Consider the following 18,000-nt stretch of genomic DNA (forward strand, 5'->3'; position numbering starts at 1 on the left):
TAAAATGAGAGCGAATCATGAAAAAAAAAAAAAAAAAAAAAAAGAGAGAGAAAGCAAGAACCGTGTACCTGCTGCTTGTTCTCTCTAGAATATGGTAGCATGGTTGAAACATGGAACATAATTTCATGCCCTTGAAAAACAGTATAGATGGAACACGTTCCTGTTGTATCATCTGCAAGGGAAGATAACATTCTCAGCAGGAATATATCCTTTTAAGTTTTCTAAAGATCAAAAGATATTTCAGGTCCTTCCACCAAACCTTCTTTAGTCATCCTTTTTTCTGATCCATTTTAGAAAATGTCCATGCTGCATGTTTTATGTGGGTTCAAACCTGAGTTGCAACCTAATCTGCATATTCACACATTAAATTAAACCTGTGACATCCTTCACCCAGCCCCCTGAAATCATATGGTTCCTTCAAGACATGATGCTGTACTATCATGAAGTAAGTAACGTGTCAGGTTATTCTTCACCCCATTCCAATATAAAAAATGAAACCATTCTTCTTGATAATACAGGTCATACAAATACTTTTCTTCAACTGCATCCCATACCAGTGATTTAAGCTAATCTGATTTTTTCCCTGGTGAAGCAGAGCATTAAGCATGCGCATAAGGAAGTCTCTTTAGGGATTGTATTACTTCTACGATATATATAATATGTGCATGCAATAAGCAAAAACATTTATATTGCAGTCAGCCCCCTTTTGATTCAGGTGAGTTCTTACTTTTAGTGTCCAGTCCTCCTCTGTAGCCTGTCCAGCCTTTCAAAGTAATTGTGTCACCCAAAAGATGCAAAAATCTTTGAAAGCTTTCACTTCCAGTTTCTACATGTGGAAGGGAGAAACAGTACAACAGAAAAGCACATGTGATAATAGAACACCTATAATACAGGAACAGGTCCTGCTCCCAGGACCAAAGTTTCAGCTGAATTTGTTTCTCCTCACATCATCCAAGCCTCTACCTTTACAGAAACAGTATTCCAGCCTTGCAGAACAGGCATCATTAGACAGTGACCTCTTTTGCTAATAACTCCAAGACATTGTTCAAGTGCATAGAAGAACATGATCATGCTGCAAAAACGTGAAAGAACTAGAAACAACAGTGACTTTTTGCAGATAACATGAGTTGCTTCCTTCAGCTGCTCCATTTTCTAAATCTTCTGTTGTATAGTCTATTTCTAGAAAAGAAATTTCAGTATGATCCAAGTTGTAATAGCAGGTTTCCTACAGTAATCTTTTATGGACATAGAAGACTCTGCACCACAATTTATCACCCAACACAAACATGAAAATCTAACAAAACTACTGCTCACATAAACATCACCTTCCTTCTGTCTTCCATATGTAAGCACTATTTAATTTTTTTTATTCAGATGAATAAAACAATCAAGAAAAAAAGTGAAAAACCCACCATTGCTGAACATTTCATCATCTGTAAGCTGCCCATCTTTAGCATAAAGGACTCCAAATTTAAAATTCACAGATCCCTGAGAAATAAACCCAAATATTACATGATAAACAGGTAATCAAACAGAAGACCTAAAATAATGTTTTCTCTAAGGACTTCTTTGTATACATCCTATGCATGGGAATATACATTTCATATCAACTCCAGTACATGCTCAAGTAGCAGATACCTAATAATTTACCTTTGATCACAGATGATGGATTTTATGATATACTAAATTGTGATCCATTAATATGATACATTAAGTTGGTGCTTTAAATTATTTTTAATCTCATATGTTGCAAAGAAATACTTTTTTTAGGGCAATAAGCAATTAATTTCTAAGTTGTCACAAGCATGTCAGTGTAAATATTTCAAATACAAAGATGTATTCGTTGAACAGGTCTGTGAGCCAGGAGCAGTTAAGTTTACATTTACCTCTTGCTCTTCAAGAACCAATAAATCCTGTAAACAAAACAATATCTTTAGCACACTTGTATTAAATATAATGCAAATAAAACTGTAACATCCCTGTATATTTACATTTTCTAGAAGTGGTCAGTTCAACTGATAAAGACAGTTTACTCTGTAGTAAAATGTAACCCTACTCATCATTATTATCCTGCTACTGAAAGAAAAAGCTAGTAGTATTTATATTTAATGACTTATGTTTCCAGAAAATAATAAAGAAAAACAACCAAACAAAAAAAGAAGTAATTTCCTACCTTTTGTATCTCAGGATGAAAAATTTCCCTTGGGCTCTTCTCAAATTTGTCAAGACTCATAGCACTGAAATGGAAATGAAATATTGCTTTATAGAAGGGCAAGTATACATCTCAACATTAAACCAGGAACTCGTTGCAGTTAGAACTGGTTACAAAAGGAACTGTTCAAAGAGCCTCTGTTACACGGAATGACAGAGAAGGGATCTGAGCCCTGGGCTCGGCACTGGTGAGGCCACCCCACGCTGAGTGGGTTCAATTTTGGGCCCCCCACCTCAAAAAGGCCACTGAATGACTCAAGCGTGGCCAGAGAAGGGCAACGGAGCTGGGGCAGGGTCTGGAGCACAGGTCTGCTGGGGAGCGGCTGGGGGAACTGGGGGGGTTCAGTCTGGAGAAGAGGAGGCTGAGGGGAGACCTCCTGGCCCTCTGCAACTCCCTGTCAGGAGGGTGCAGAGAGGGGGGATGAGTCTCTGGAGCCAAGGAGCCAGCGCCAGGCCAAGAGGGAATGGCCTCAAGCTGCCCAGGGCAGGGTCAGGCTGGCTCTGAGGAAGGATTTCTGTGCAGAAAGGGTTGTTTGGTGTTGGAATGGGCTGCCCAGGGCAGGGGGGGAGTCCCCATCCCTGGAGGGGTTGAAGAGTCGGGCTGAGCCAGCGCTGAGGGATCTGGGGGAGTTGGGAAGGGTCAGGGTGAGGGTCATGGTTGGGCTGGAGGAGCTTCAAGGGCTTTTCCAACCTAGACGATTCTGTGACTCTGTGAATGTTCTATGGAATAGCCATTTCTTTTTCATAATATTAACCTCCAAGGCTTCCTAATCTTATTTTGGATTTTAAAAACAGAAATTAGTGAGACCCTGCATGAGATCAAGTTTAAATGTACTGTATTTACTTCTAAAACACAGAGCTTTATTCCATCACCTTCACTTTGGATTTACACATAATTACAGAGAGCATTTTAGGAGGACTCAATAACCTCTTCTAAGGTTTTTTTCTCTCCTAAAATAATTCAAGGCAAGTCAAACAAAAAATGAGCAGTTCAGCATCAAATTCATATGCCAAAGATCCACAAACAGAACAAAGTATTCAAATAAAAAGCAAGATCAACTGCTTCAAAAACCAGAAGTATCTAATTTATAGCATTTTCTCCTAACTCACATTTCTGCATTTACTGTTATTTTTGTCCATTTTTTTTCCCCAGCATTAATTTACAGAACCACAGAGCATCTCATGGAGTGCCAAATGCAGTCTGTCTGGGGCACAGTGAAGTAACAGGAAGGTCAGATCTCATGCACCTTTCCATCATTGCTAATGCTAGATCACAACACAGACAGGATTTGCTTTAGTTCCTTTTGAAATGGACTAAAATGTTCCAATTAATTTAGAAAAAAACAGATTGATTAATGTAAGTAAAATTCTTTGAGACAGTCTGTACCTAGATTCACACCAGCTTGTGAACAGGGTAAAATATCAAAGGAATATCAATCAGGCCTGAGGGAAGGCTCAAGGACCATAAAAGCAAAACAGCCAGGAAAGAAATTTTAGTCCAAGCCCAAGGGGGCAAAAGGAGATGACATTTATCCAGCTGACTGCAGGTGGCACAGTGCCTGGGAGAAGTGGGGAACAAGGTCTGAAACAAGCCTGCATTTTACTCTGTAAAATACTGGAGCATCACAGGATGGAACATGTGAGGGTGTTTCAGCAAAAGATTTATGACCCTAGCTAACAGAAGACAAAGTTTCTCTCCTCTGGGATGTCTGACTGAAAAGCATATGCAGGTGAGAGTAGAGGGAGAGGTGGGTTAGAAAGGGATGTTAGGAAGAGATATTTCAGCGATTGGTGGGCAGACATGGAAGATCAGGTGCTTATGCAGGTACAGCATGTAGTACTGACAACTAGGAACACTTCAAGCCAGTGCTGTAGGAGTCAGAAGACGGGACAACTTGGCTCATCTCGATGAAGATGATCTGAAGTGTTTTCAACTCACCATCTTGAAACACCAAACCAGAGCCACATCCCAGGAAATCAGAATTAAGAAGTGAGGCTCAGTGGCCTGCTAGCCTCTCTGGCAAATTCAGTGGTTTGGGACCTCTCATCAGAAATCTTGTGCAGTTGTAGAAAAATCCAGGTCAGGTGGTACTGACTTCACATCACAACACATGCCCTGTTCCCAGAACTCTCCTCTCACATCAGCACTGGCACTGTTATCCACTGGACTAGATTATACCAAGCAGGAGACATTTCCTCATACTCTATACAGATCAAAGGTTTTGAAGACTTGCAGACTGCCCATTTATCTGGTACACACTACCTGTTCAGTAAATGAAGGCACTTTTTAGGGTTTCTAGAGGAAGTAAAATCCTTACAAGATATGCATTTGAAGATGTCAGTGAGAGATTTGAGAAAACACACCACATGATTAGACAGTAAAAACTGAAGATTAAATTTGGATGAACACTTTGCCAACAGGTTTTCTGACATTTCAGCTGATTATAATGTTAAAAGAAATAGAAATTGTGTTGGGCTTGACCACTTTATGTTATCTTCTGCCACAAGAGTCAGGACAGAGGACAAGCATGCCATACAAACTCTGGCTGGGAGGAATTTTCTTGGCTTCACTGACAGTGACCATAACACTCCCGACAGTGAGACTTACAGGGAGACAATCAACTGAAGAAACAATTCTTGATTTCTTCCCTGTTTGCTTCCTCCTGATAGGGTGAGAGAGACTGAAATGTCAAATGATTGTCTCAGAGCTTGCTTGTGAGTGTGTAAACCTCAAGGACAAGCTGTGGTCTAAGGAATGTCACCCAAGGAAGTGGGAGTGTATTGAAGGATGCACCCCTCACTCCCTTACAGCTGCATTGTCAAACTCCTTAGATATGCCTCAAATGGGGGGGACATGGACTGAGTGAAACCAAAAGTTTATCACTCGCTCCACTGTGTAAGACAAATACTTTGTGACTCTTGCTGTGTACACCAGACACCATGATTGCACTGCTAATGACTTTGCACCTTGGATTGATCAAGAAGCATGAAGTCAGCAAAAAACTGTGGGAACAGAGGAAAAACTAAAGGTGGGAAGATATGCTAATCAGTTGATAAGATGAACTTAAAAGGCAACAGAGAACTTTGCTTGTGTGCACCCACCACCGAAAAACTGAAGACTGAGGACCAACAGGACGCTGTTGGATCCACAGCAGTGACTATTCTTGCAACTCTGTTCTGGATGCTTGCTTTATTTCTGTCTTTTCCTTCCATTCTGTCCTATCGCTACCACTCTTCACATTAAATAATAAAAATTGTTTTGGGTGGACGGCATTCCACCTAGTTTGTGTTTTACTCTCGCTCTTGAGATCATATCGAAACCTTCCCCAACATTGGATCAGGACATAGGGCCACATAATAACCATCTCTCTAGTCAAAATCTGCTGTGCCTTACAACTGTTTATCTAATGTAAAAATATATTTATTCTCAATCACTGCAGTTTCATTTAGCACCTGTTTTCCAATTAAGTCAAAAATAGTCCCTCTGCTGAAGACAAAGTGCTAAGAATTTTTCCCCATCTGAAGTTGTCACTTTGTCCGTGCCAGAACACGCTTCAAAACCACTTTTTGCTGCCTTCAGTGACTAAGAATATAAACCTGGTTCTACTGTCTTTATAAATCTATTACGAAAATCATGCAATGCAAGCTATGAATTACAGGAAAGGCATATAGACAAATAACTGATAACTTATTTGTAAATACATACCTTAATATAGATTTCACTGATAATGTTTTTGTGGGGCTGTAAGGGAGACATATTTTCTGGGTACCCTATAAAGAGAAAAGCTAGGAGATATTATAGGACATACTGACTTTTTATGTACATTCAAATAGGGATATTAATAAAAACAATCAAGTAAAAAAATCAAGAATAAAACCGTGCTAGTTTTACTTAGCCATACTTACTACTGGTTTGGAAAAAAAGGAAAAAAAAAAAAACCTGAATGTGAAAATTCATGAATGGTGCAAAATTTTTTTTACTTAGTTTTGACCACCTTGGCATGTGGTATGAGGGCTGCTGAAACTACCAGAAACTACAAACTATTTCTATTTAAAAACCAAACCAAAGCAAAAATGAAAAGTGAACCATGTATGCTTACAGGAGAGTTTTTAATCAATTGCTTGGATAATAGGCTCTTATGGAATCTAAAGTGAAAAAAAAATTCATTAAACGGTATTACTGAAACCAGTATCACACCTGCCTAGTTTCTTAACATTATATAAGAAAATCCTAAAAATAAAGTCATCACCTAAATTGATCACAGGACATAATCAAGAACAATTTAGGCAACATTTCTAAAAATAACAGAGTTGCAGGTAAAAACAATTAAAAATATTTGGCATCACGGATTTCTGTCAGAAAGTTTAGTATAATGTTATCTACAAAGCTAGATTAGTTTTATTTACTATGATAGAATTATATGTTCTTATTGTATAAAATGGAAAATATGTATTAAATACTGAAATCCTGAAGAAAGCAAAAAAGTGTATGATAAACATATTCAAAACAAACAAGGAAACAAAAAACAAGTCAGAGCAGCAGTTAAATATTTGTTTCTTACTGTTTTTCTCCAAAGTATTGAATGGTATTGAGGAACACGCTGATTATTTTGGTCAGACAGTACAACAGACAGAAAGAAGGGGTTCTTCTCTGCATCTGTACCTATATAATTCTGATGAACTGTTAGGGAAAAACAAGAAGCATTATCAACCATAAAGATGACGCACACACCTGCTCACACACGCACACAGAGAAACACGTATAAATGTGTAAACATATGCATCCACATGTAAAAATATATACTTGTCTACATAATTGCGTATTTATACACAGATGTGTAAAAAAATCAAAACAAAACAAGAGATAGGTATAGCCTTCAAGGCCTAGAAGGGTTTCAAAACAAAGCAGGGGTTCCACTGCTTACAGAAACCCATCCTCTCTCTTCAGGTTAAAACCATATGAAACAAGAATGTGTTTTCTGTACAGGACAGAAAATGTATGAATAAATTAATACCATACTTTTTTCCATATTTAAATAATAGCAATTCAAAGCTACATTGCATTTTCATTGTTCAAAACTTCAATCCATTCGCAAAAAAATCATTACCTTTCCCTAAAAAATACTTGAAATACCATCTTGTATGATACTCTGGGTTTTCCAAATGCACATCCGTTCTGTGCCATGTACCCGGAGTGTAGTCTGTATTCTGAAACAGAATTGGGAGACTGTTAGATGAAATGCTGAGTGGGGAGGAGAAAAAAAAAATTTTAAAAAATTAGAGAACATCATATAGGCAAAAGGCAATCAAGAGTAGCCGATTCACCAGAAGAGTATTAGCTGTATACCATTTTTTAAAAAAAGCAAAGAATTATTCTGAAGTCAGTTGTTGTGCAGCCGAAATTAAATTTTCTCATTTTCTTTTTTTCTCCCCCCTCTTTCTTTTCTAAGTAACTACAGTCTTTTCATATTGCACCACTCTTGTCGATAATAGCTTAGTCTTCCACTGAAAAGAAGGTATTTCAGTGTGGAATTTGAAGACCAGTGTATTTAAAACTTAAAAATCAAATTTAAAAAACCCTCAAAATCCTCTGCCTCCAAATTCTATTTTCTCCAAAAATAATTCTCAAGGACTCCTTGCTAGACCAGACCATGCTCTGGAAGTTCTTCAGTGTTATTTCTGTGATTGGCTGGTCAAGGTAAATTGCCAAGTTCTCTTCCTCGAAGAACTGACATAGGCAGAGGAAAAGCCATTCTCTGTATCCATTCACAATGTGGCCATTCATCACCCACTCAAGAGAATCATTCTGTGACACAAGCTAACCAGCTTTTGAACTGTGAGAAACTGAACTAAAAAGACAGTGTGCAGAACATGACCCCACAGAGAATCAATGCAGAATACTTAGACTGCTTTAAACTCTGCAGCCAGTGCTGATGCAAACAGATGACCAGTAATAAGTTTACTGTTCACTTGTATTAGTTCAATACAAACTTACCAAGACCTTATATATATTTCCAAAATATGAGGTGCTCTTTCTTTTAAGATGATATTTACAGTTGAAAAACTTTTGCAAAGTAAGATAAAAAACAAAGATAAGTAGAAACCTAAGTGTCACTGGAGAGGCTGCGGGGACACACTGCAAATTTAACAGCACAGGAATCTGGTGGGGATGAGTTCTCAGGCTCTACTTATCTTTAAGTAGGAGATTAAAAAGCTAAGTATAGCTGCCAAAGGACAAATAAGGAGGAAAAAATGAATTCCTCATCACACCAAGGAATAAACTTAAAAGCACAAAGGTCAGTTTGAACATATCAGTATCACCAGGAAACAAATATAAAATGGTAATATAGGGACTGCAAAGTGTTATTGAGAGGATAAGATAGATATTTTTCTTCTAACATAATCAGGTGAGCAAAACGTTACCAAAACTAAACAGAATACCAGCTTTTCCCTTGAAAAAAAAAAAAAAAAATTGTCAAGATTGCATGCTCTTAAAAGAAGAGCTAAGCTAGACTTTGGGGAGAAAAGAGCCGCCATCTCCCTCCTTTCAGATTCTTACATTCTCATATTATTTAGCATTTTTCAAGTCCTCTTCCTTAGTAAATGACTGCAAATACATATTTCCGTGATGAAGAATAACTGAAGCTGAATTATTTTTTTCAGATTTCTGTGAGTATCTTTAGCCACTTACCTCACCAGAGGAGCCGTTTTCCACGCGGAACCGTCCAGCTCTTTGAATGGCTCCATCAGCATCACTAGATATAAGCTATAAGAGAGTTTATGATAGAGGTTCTAGTTCCAAAAATAGCCATGTGATCAGTAATCAAAGCTTACTATAGTTTCTTCTCCCAGGCATCATATGACTACCCACAGAGAAGGGATCAGCACAGCTATTATTGATTTGACTGCAGATTTGGAATGACCCAATTATAACTCTAAGGAGACATGAGTGGGAGAGCCGTTCACTCTTTTGGTAGATCTCAGTACTAACCAGAAGTTCTCCTGTCTCAGATTTTGGCTGCACCAACACACAGTAAGCCTACAGAGGGACTTACCTGCTTTCCAGAAATTGATTTTGAAGCTTGCTCCTTTCCAAAAAATGGGTCTTACAGACATGATGACTCTTGTCCTCTCAGTCTTGCTAAGCCTAAAACTCTACTTGTTTGGCAGTATTACTGGGACTAGCAGTCTTTTACTGCATTTTATTCATTGATGTTTTCATGCAACAGAGAGCAGCAAGAATCTCCAAACATAATAGCGATGATACCGAACAACATAAGGTACAGGAAATGTCCTGGTCTGCTTCCAGCATTAACATCAGAAAATACAGCTTGTTTCCAACTGAAGACTTCAACAGTTTCATAAATGCTCTGGAAAGATCTGCCTGGTCTTTTTATAAGGGAATCCAGGGTTTCCCAGAACACTGAAACTCTCTTTGCTGTTAATAAAGCTCTTGAGAAGTCAGTAAAACATAGGATGACAAGACAATTCTGATGTGTTCAGCAACACTGCTTAGGATCCCCACAAGAGGAGAATGCAGCCAATGATATTGCATGCTACTCCTCTCAAAACTGTTAAAATGAGACTGCCACATATCATACCAAACTTATGAAATGGGATCTGGATAATAATGCAATGGTATATAATTCTGTGCTTCCCTCTGACAATCCATGTTATTCTAGGATAATACACAGTCCCTTTACTTGGTGGAAGAGTTATCACAACATTTTAAGTTGTCTTTTCTCCTTGCTTTGAAGTGATCTCAGGCTATGTCAGAAATAAACTAACACAGCAAAAACTCCAACACATCCTGGTGCCTTGTATGAACTATAAGAGAAATGATATGGACAAACTGGTCATATTATACCAGTGGGAAAGACATGGGAAAAAATGTTTAGAACAGAGACAAAACAACTGCATTGTAATAAATAAAAGGTGGAGATAATTGAGCAATTGAGATGCTGCTGTGGAAAACATTAAGCAAGAAAGGCTCAATATTATACACTTAGAAATCTGAAAGGACAAGCCCCTTTATACGTTTGTACTCCAAAAGACAAAAAGACACATTTTCATAAAATACTAGCAGAATTTTAAGAAAAACAATCAAAAGACAAGACCGTTTGTGTGAGCTTACTGTGAATTTATAATTACCAATAAATTTTTCTCTTCCAGCAAAAGAATCTAAGTACTAGTAATGAAAGACCCTCATAGCAGAAAGCAGTTGCTTCTTTGATTAAAACACCACATCTAATATGTGGAATCTATGGAAAGAGAAGAAAGATACCTGGTGTTCTAGCAATGCAACTTTCAGCCACTAAGCTACTAATTTACACCCAATTTACATGCATATTAATAAATATTCTATCCAAGAACTTTAAATTACAACTATAGCTAGAAGGAAATGAGTGACTTCTTCCCACAGTAAGAGAGCTGGAGTTCAGTTTCTTTACCACTCCCCTCTTCCGTTTTCCTATAGTAAGTTTATGTAATTTCATTATCACCTTGTATAGAGTGTGACATTACTTTAACTGTTGACATACTGCTATTTTCACAGCGGAGAAGAAACTTATATATGAGAAAAACAACATGCCAACTTATCTTTGAAGAAAATGCAAAATAACTGACAGACTTCGGGGAAGAGTTTTCAATATCCTTATTCTGATTTCAATTTTAAACCTTTTCCCACTACTCTGAGGCATGTACACATAAAATCACATACACACGTATACAAGTACAGACACAAGCATGCACACAGTTTTTAATTCACGTAATTGCAAGTACTTTATCAAATGCAACCCTAATATTTTGCAATCTTCAGCTTACAAGAGGAAAAAAGACTCAATATCCATCTGGGGCTAAACACGATATTTATATAGCACTTCCTGTCCCATTACGATGAAATATTCATTAATAAGGTAATAGAAAGATTTTCTAGCACAGGTCTAATATATCTATTCTGAAGCCTCTTTTAATTACCCTATAACTTTCAAGTCCAGCTTAGAAAGCATACTTTCCAAACTAGATCAATTTTTTTACCTGCAAATGAAAAGGATTTGAGCCCTGCATTATAAGCTGCTAAAATCAAAGGACAGGCTATGTAGACTTACAAGCTCCACAGATCCATAATGCTTTCTGCTAAACTCTCCACGTCTGCAACCCAGATCTTCAGAGACAGAGCTGGAATAGAAACGCTTCATCAGTGTACGCAAGGCAACTAGCCTTAGATCTCCTGCAACGCTACAGCCTGCCATTACCAAATATCATTCCTGCTGAACAAGGTTCGCAGTGCATAAACTCATTACTGCAGGGGACACTCCTTACAATGTGCACAATCTCTAGCAGCCATTGCTGTCTGGTTTTCATCTTACCCCCCAAAGGAAAAGAAATATCTGTGTCCTGACTGGAAGCAAAAGCTATGATTAAATTAAGTATTTAGTCATGATGTGATCAGAGTTCAAAAGCAGGTGATGGCTTATAACCATGTTTGAAATCTGTGTTTATTCTAAAGGAAGAAAAACCAACAGTAAACTTAATGCTTCGAACAGGACAGCTGCACTACACTCAATCTTATGCTTAGTATGTTGCTACTTGTTTTGTCAGTCTTTTTTTAGCCTACACACAAAGAAAAATTAAACAATTATTTTAATTCAAAAGCATAAGGAAAGAACAGCATTTCATAGGCTTCCCCCACCAACCTGAACAAAGATAAAATTGTCAAGCAAGAAAAAGTAATCCTAGAATACGAAATTCAAAATCTATATTCATTACCACATATTACCTCATACCATCATGACACATTAAGCACATCACTATGTGCTTCATGAGGTCAAAACAGATAGCAAACGTCTCTTAACTATAACCGCTAAGCCTCCTGCCTTTGCAATGGGGATATATGTGGTACAAATACAAGATAAATAAAGATCTAGATACAAATTTCACATAAATCTTGATTACCCAGTCTGTACCAGGGCTAGCAGTTCAATCATCCTCCATTATATTCCAAACTTACAGTTCACCCTTCAGTCAGCAGTAACAAAAATAAAGTCATTTAATTTTAATGGGAAATTAAAAAAATCCAAACCAAGAAACCCTCCATCCAGCAGTAAGAGATTAAATTTTCTGAGAATTATCAGCACTGTAAATTGCAATGTTACATCGATAAACAGACAAAACATCTCCATTTTAATGTAACATCCTTATACTTGACTGTAGGAGATACTGTAACAGTGGAGTCCAAAATGCTTTAATTTTTAGGCAACTTTTCTATTTGGATTTGTGTTTCTATGTACTTAAAATTTATTAAACACAATTCCTATTTCTGAGTTCTGTCCACTTGGATTTCACATCTTTACCCAATGAAAAGCAACACAAACAAGACACATCTAACAAAACTTTAAAACTCCCCAAAATTATGCCAGTATTTGCTTCCGGTACGTAAATTATGGGGGAAGGATAAGAACATGACCATAATAGTAATTTTAAATGACCCACACACTTAAGCAGGAATGTCAGCTGTCACAACAACAGAGCTGCCTTTCTAACTTCATGTGAGTAAAATCTTTGGATGAGACAATTGCTTCTGGTAATGTATACCCTGTGCTTCTCTGTCAGTTGCCTTTCAGCCCGACCCCATATCACACAAACATATCTAGACTGCTTCCTAAGCTAAAATGACCATATAAAGCCAGATTGACCCCTGAAGGCCATGAAGTCTGTGTTCTGACACCTATGGGGGCACACACATACATGCCACAGCAGCAGTAGGAGAGTGACTTGAGGAAAACTGCCTACAAGAACTGAGGTTAATCCAGATTTGGAATTTTTACAAGCTACAAATCAATCACTCAGTTGGATGCATTATAACCTAAACACAAATATAATGATTTGGCTTTCAGCTTGTGCTTGCCTGCACAGTGAACTTAGGTTTGACTGGGGACAGTTATTAATCTTAACTTTCCTGAGAATCAGCGTGAAATACTTTCCAGCAAAACAGTTAGTTCCCATATCAGGAATCCGCAAAGCAGAGATGGAAAAAGTCTGTGATACAAGAAGAAACTGGGCTTGAGTCCTGATCTAATCCCTTGTCATCTCAGAAGCTACACTTTAATCTTACTTACGATGTGCTGTTTGTAGACGTAAGTATTTCAGAGCCCACAGTTCTAACAGCTTGTACTCTAATTGAAAGTAACAACAATAACTCCTCTTTTTTCCCCCCACAGCAGGACAGAAAGTAGACAGAGACAAAATGAGAAGAGAAACAATATTAAAAACCCAGAGATATATAAATTAAAAATGAGGCAGTGAGTAAGGCTACTTCAGGTTGCTACCTGAAAAAAGCATGCCCCAAAGATGGAATTTTCAAAGTTTGCAGCAGTACTTCTCAATCTTTTCACATTTGTGACACTGAGAAATTTCAGAGCCTTATCAACTGGACAAAGATGAAACAATCTTAATGGAGATCAAGAGAAGAAACTGTTGTTAAGTCAGGAAGTCTGAGCATCCAGAAGTAGGTTTAAACCTTAAGCAATCACACACCATGAGGACTTTGTGTCCAATACTTTTATACACCTACCACTACTGCTGTTGGACCTTTGAGTGAACCTTGCCATGCAATACTGCCACGTTGTTGCACAGAAGTTGTAGCACACCACAACACTTAGAGCTCCTTCTGAGCCTGTAACACAGAGAAGATGGCCCACAGTAGTAAAAAGACTGAATGTACCTGTGAGCTGCACAACTCAAATAACTTCTTACAGTTACCTTCTACTTTATGTGGTTTTGTAGCAATAATTGACATGCTCATTCAAAGTGTATTTGGACAGTCTCTTTTCATCCTACTCCTACATGACGTTTACAAGGAAATTACGCATGTTTTACATTTTACTGCAAATGCATAATCTTCTTCCACTTGTCCATCATCTGAAGGGAAGTATAAAAAAAAAAAAAAAAAAAACCACCACCACTTTAATTCAGTGTGGTTTGCAGTGAAGAAAAATTTTGAAGCTATTAGTCGTGAGTTCTCATCTTTACTTTCAGAAGGAAACACATGTAAATCTGGCTAAAAGATTTTCTCTGCAGTTATTAAGACACGGCAACATAAAAGTATTTCAAGATTAGCATCTATACAAAAAAATAAAGACATCAGATTTTCTTTTCCCTTCCAGATAGTACAAAGAAGTCTTAAGTTTAGTTTTGTATGGGCTGAAAGTGATCCTTTGCCACATCTCAGAAAGAATCTGAAAAGTTCAGATAAAATCTAAAAAGTAGTCATGCATCAAATGCAATTTTTTGAGTTTCTGCATTTTGAGATACACATGAAATTTGGCAGATGCTTCACAGAACAAATGGAATGCCTCGTTTGCAATCTATTTTAAGGCACTGTGGCTTTTCTATTAATGTTTTACAGAAAAATCAGGTAACTGTGGTAGGGCTAGGACTTTCTTGCATGCTACTTTTATTCTGCAACATTCATTTTTATGGCTAGGTGTGCTAGTTGCCTTAGAAACCACAGTAAAAGCAATTCCAATCAATGAACACTTGTCACCGTCAGTACTGGTGGCAGAATGTTATGGAAATAGCAGTCAAGAGAGGTTTTGCTGCCGCCAAGCTCTGGAAATTCAGTCTTTGATCAAATGAAGAAATGTATGTAAGATGACAATTCAAGGAACGGTTAAAAAAAATATTAAAAAATCCAATAACAGTCACTAGAATAATAAATCTTTTCAAGTCTTGGAAAATCCAGGTCACTGTTTTGTGTGTCTGACACCTGGACAACCCCAAACACAAGTATTATACAAATTAGAAAGTCACCACAAAGAGCACCTGGCCTACTGTGCTTTGAACAGAACCATCTCCACCTGGATAATTTTTAGAGACCTTCATCAGTCATGCAATAGCTCCACAAAGCAGGAAAAAAAGCAAGCTGAGGTTTGTAAAACTGAAGTACTTTCTACCTTGTGGCAAAGCTAACCTCAAAATGCATTAAGCTAGAGGAAAATACCTTCTCATGAATTACCTTCATGATAAACCCAGGAAATTACTAAGACATTTTAGAACTATATGCATACACACAAACTAAGTCATATACCTTAATCTGGTTATATTTCAGCTGAGTGAAAGTCAAACTCTATCAGGAAAAGCACGCTGAGATCTGAGCATATTAATGCAATAGAGATAACAAAGTCAGTAGCTAACAAAAAAGCTTTAAAAAATAAAATATGAAAGAGCATTCAATAGCAAACTTTGTAACTAAGAAATGGATATAGGTATATATGAATGCACTAACACAACAAAATATGGGTTATCAAGTTAAAGGAGGACATGACATGAAAGCCATTGAGAAATTCAAAAAGGCAAAATGTATATTAAGGTATATGCCCAGCAGCCCAGGTAAAAAGTCTGGAAAGTGATGTCCAAAACATGGTGGCAGAAATAAAAGCAGACAAGATACACTGGCCTGATCTTAATTAAGGTACATCCCAACAACTACTGCAGTAACATTTCCCAATCAGGGAGACACAACAAAAGACAAGGTGAGGTGCAGAGTTAAGTTAGGGTTCTACCACACAAATCTTTTCTTCCTCAACACAGAAAAGATGATTGTCCTCCACATTCTGTCAGGTGTACTCAGCATTGCTTCTAGGAAAGTTCTGGAGGCCAGTTAGCCCAAAGAAGGGTTCACCATAAAGACTCCCCGAGGTCCATGAAAGAGAGGATGTTGAAGGAGACCATCTGATACACAAACTTATGGTTTACCTGCACTTGCAAATACAAAGCTCTTCACAACCGGTATGATGTCTACAAAACCATATTCTCTATCACACGAATATACCCTCTGTTTCAGATTCTCAAAGACAAAAAAAAAAATTGATCTAAACAATCCCAGTACGGTTATTAGATTTTTTTCTTTTAGCATTTCCATAATGACAAGCCATAAAATAGCTGCCTTTAGGAGGCACTCCAACATACTCTAATGTTTGACATTTCATTAACTTTGCTGGCCACAGAACGACAAGAAGACAAGCAGGGCTGCTTCAGAGTTCTGTCACTGCACAATAGACACAATGATAAGCATGCAGACAGTAGCCAACAGCAGTATACACAAAATAACAAGGAGACAGCACTGTCACATTCTGCAAGGGAAACGGCAGAGGCTTTGCACCACTGTTCAGCGTGTCTTGAAAAGAGAAGAGATACTGTGATACCACAGCCAGCCTCCAATGCAATCCCACAGCCACAGACACCTATGGTGACAGAGGTGGAAAAGAAACATAATATCCATGCATGCCTTGTAAGGTGAATCCACAGGACTCCATTCCAGACCAAATACCTAAGATCTATCCCTGCTAAGGGTACAAAGATTCACAGATGCAGCAAGACAGGGTATATTAGTTAAATGATGCAGAGAGCGCCAAGAGCAAGCAAGTTCAGTGGGAGAAATAATCTGTTTTCTTCAACCATGTGATATGGATGGAGAACACAGACAAGCTCAGAAAAAGCATGAAGAACAGGTTTATGCTCCTATCCTCGCCACAAATTACATTCCAGTAATTTAAGGAAATACATTGTCCACCACAAACCACAGCCTTTCATATCAAAAGTATTTTTCCAACAACACTCTCACGATTTCAAAAACAGAAGTATATTTGAGGAAAATGTTGATTAAAACAATAGTGGCTTACTATTAATATTCTTCTCCATCTGCATCCCAATTCAAAGTACCTAAACCATACCTAACTTTCAAACACACTACTAGTCCTTTTAAAAAACAAAATTATACTCAATAGCTAATCTCTGTCTCTGCTTCTTCTCAACCTAACTACTTCATATCACACTTCTACTTCTTATCATACTTGTCATCTGCTTCGTATCAAGCACTTAAAGCAGAATCTTACACCAACATAAATGCTACACAGACAACTTCATGGAAGTTAAGGATCTTAGCCTCAATTTATGCATAGTTACATTAACATGCTATCTGCCTAAGTGCATGTGTTCCCCAATGAATTCTAGCCTGCATACCTCTTTGGCTCTCCATTCTTGGTCACCACCAAGACTTGTACTCATCAACTCTATGACATCACATAATCTGATTTTAAAAATATACTGTGATTAACATTATCCTTATTTTCTTCCCTAGATTCCATCCTTCCTCAGTCCTGACATCATCTACATAAGGAAAACACTGCTGCTCCAGTTATGCCAGGTTTAAAATACTTTTCATTCTATTAAGGTGAACTGCCAGTACTGAAGTACTTTAGGTTAGTTTACCAGTAGCTCAGACCAGTTTGGTTTAATTTAGAATGTACTTATATTGCAAAGCGTTTTAATACAGATGAGCCTTTATTCACCTGAAAAAAAAACATATTATACACATCTGTACAGCACCCAGAGTAGGCTCCACCTCCCTCCCCCATTTGTTTTGGAACACAGGTGCTGTCGTATAAACGCACAGCAGTGAGGGAGAGAGGGACACCTCCCTTCCATTCCAACAGAAGCTCCTACAGCCTTGAGAGTTGAACAACAAAGCAAGCTTAAACATATTTCCTTATCTGAATTTAAGCATGTCTTTTTTAGGATTCCAGTCAAATCACAAGTTTTGTCTTTCAGGAGTTGGACACGGAAAGCCCCTTCCTGGGGGCGAGGGGAGCGGCTGCAGGGGTTAAGTGTGCAGCGGCGCCGCGCGCCCACACGGCACCGCCCGCGGGCTCCCCCCGTTGCAGTCACCGTCTCGGCAGCGCTTAACGCGGCACCAGCTGCGGGGCCGGCGCCGAATACGCTCGTCTGGCC

At 38.1% G+C, this 18,000-nt stretch overlaps 1 protein-coding gene across 9 annotated transcripts in view; it reads right to left on the reverse strand.

The window, feature by feature from the left end:
* The window catches only part of GARNL3 (GTPase activating Rap/RanGAP domain like 3), a 43,853-nt gene extending 30,495 nt beyond the window's left edge, over positions 1-13,358 (reverse strand). For 3 of the 9 annotated variants that reach the window (XR_003399581.1, XM_026860174.1, XM_026860173.1), the window contains exons 1-10: positions 11,319-12,251; positions 8,903-8,977; positions 7,320-7,419; positions 6,774-6,892; positions 5,918-5,982; positions 2,174-2,237; positions 1,887-1,913; positions 1,413-1,488; positions 728-826; positions 69-172 (exon numbers count right to left, since the gene is read on the reverse strand). Coding sequence is in view for 8 of the 9 variants with exons in the window: in XM_026860174.1 (XP_026715975.1) it covers positions 69-172; positions 728-826; positions 1,413-1,488; positions 1,887-1,913; positions 2,174-2,237; positions 5,918-5,982; positions 6,774-6,892; positions 7,320-7,419; positions 8,903-8,977; positions 11,319-11,462 (873 nt within the window). In the remaining variant the exon portion in view is untranslated. Of the gene's footprint in view, positions 1-68; positions 173-727; positions 827-1,412; positions 1,489-1,886; positions 1,914-2,173; positions 2,238-4,150; positions 4,628-5,917; positions 5,998-6,773; positions 6,893-7,319; positions 7,420-8,902; positions 8,978-11,318 lie in introns of those variants that run through there. The other 6 variants (XM_026860176.1, XM_026860175.1, XM_026860177.1 and 3 more) reach the window with 6 other exon arrangements.
* Between the last annotated feature and the right edge of the window lie 4,642 nt (positions 13,359-18,000).

Source organism: Athene cunicularia (genome assembly GCF_003259725.1).
Source record: "Athene cunicularia isolate RWA chromosome 17 unlocalized genomic scaffold, athCun1 chr17_part1, whole genome shotgun sequence".
NCBI lineage: Eukaryota > Metazoa > Chordata > Aves > Strigiformes > Strigidae > Athene > Athene cunicularia.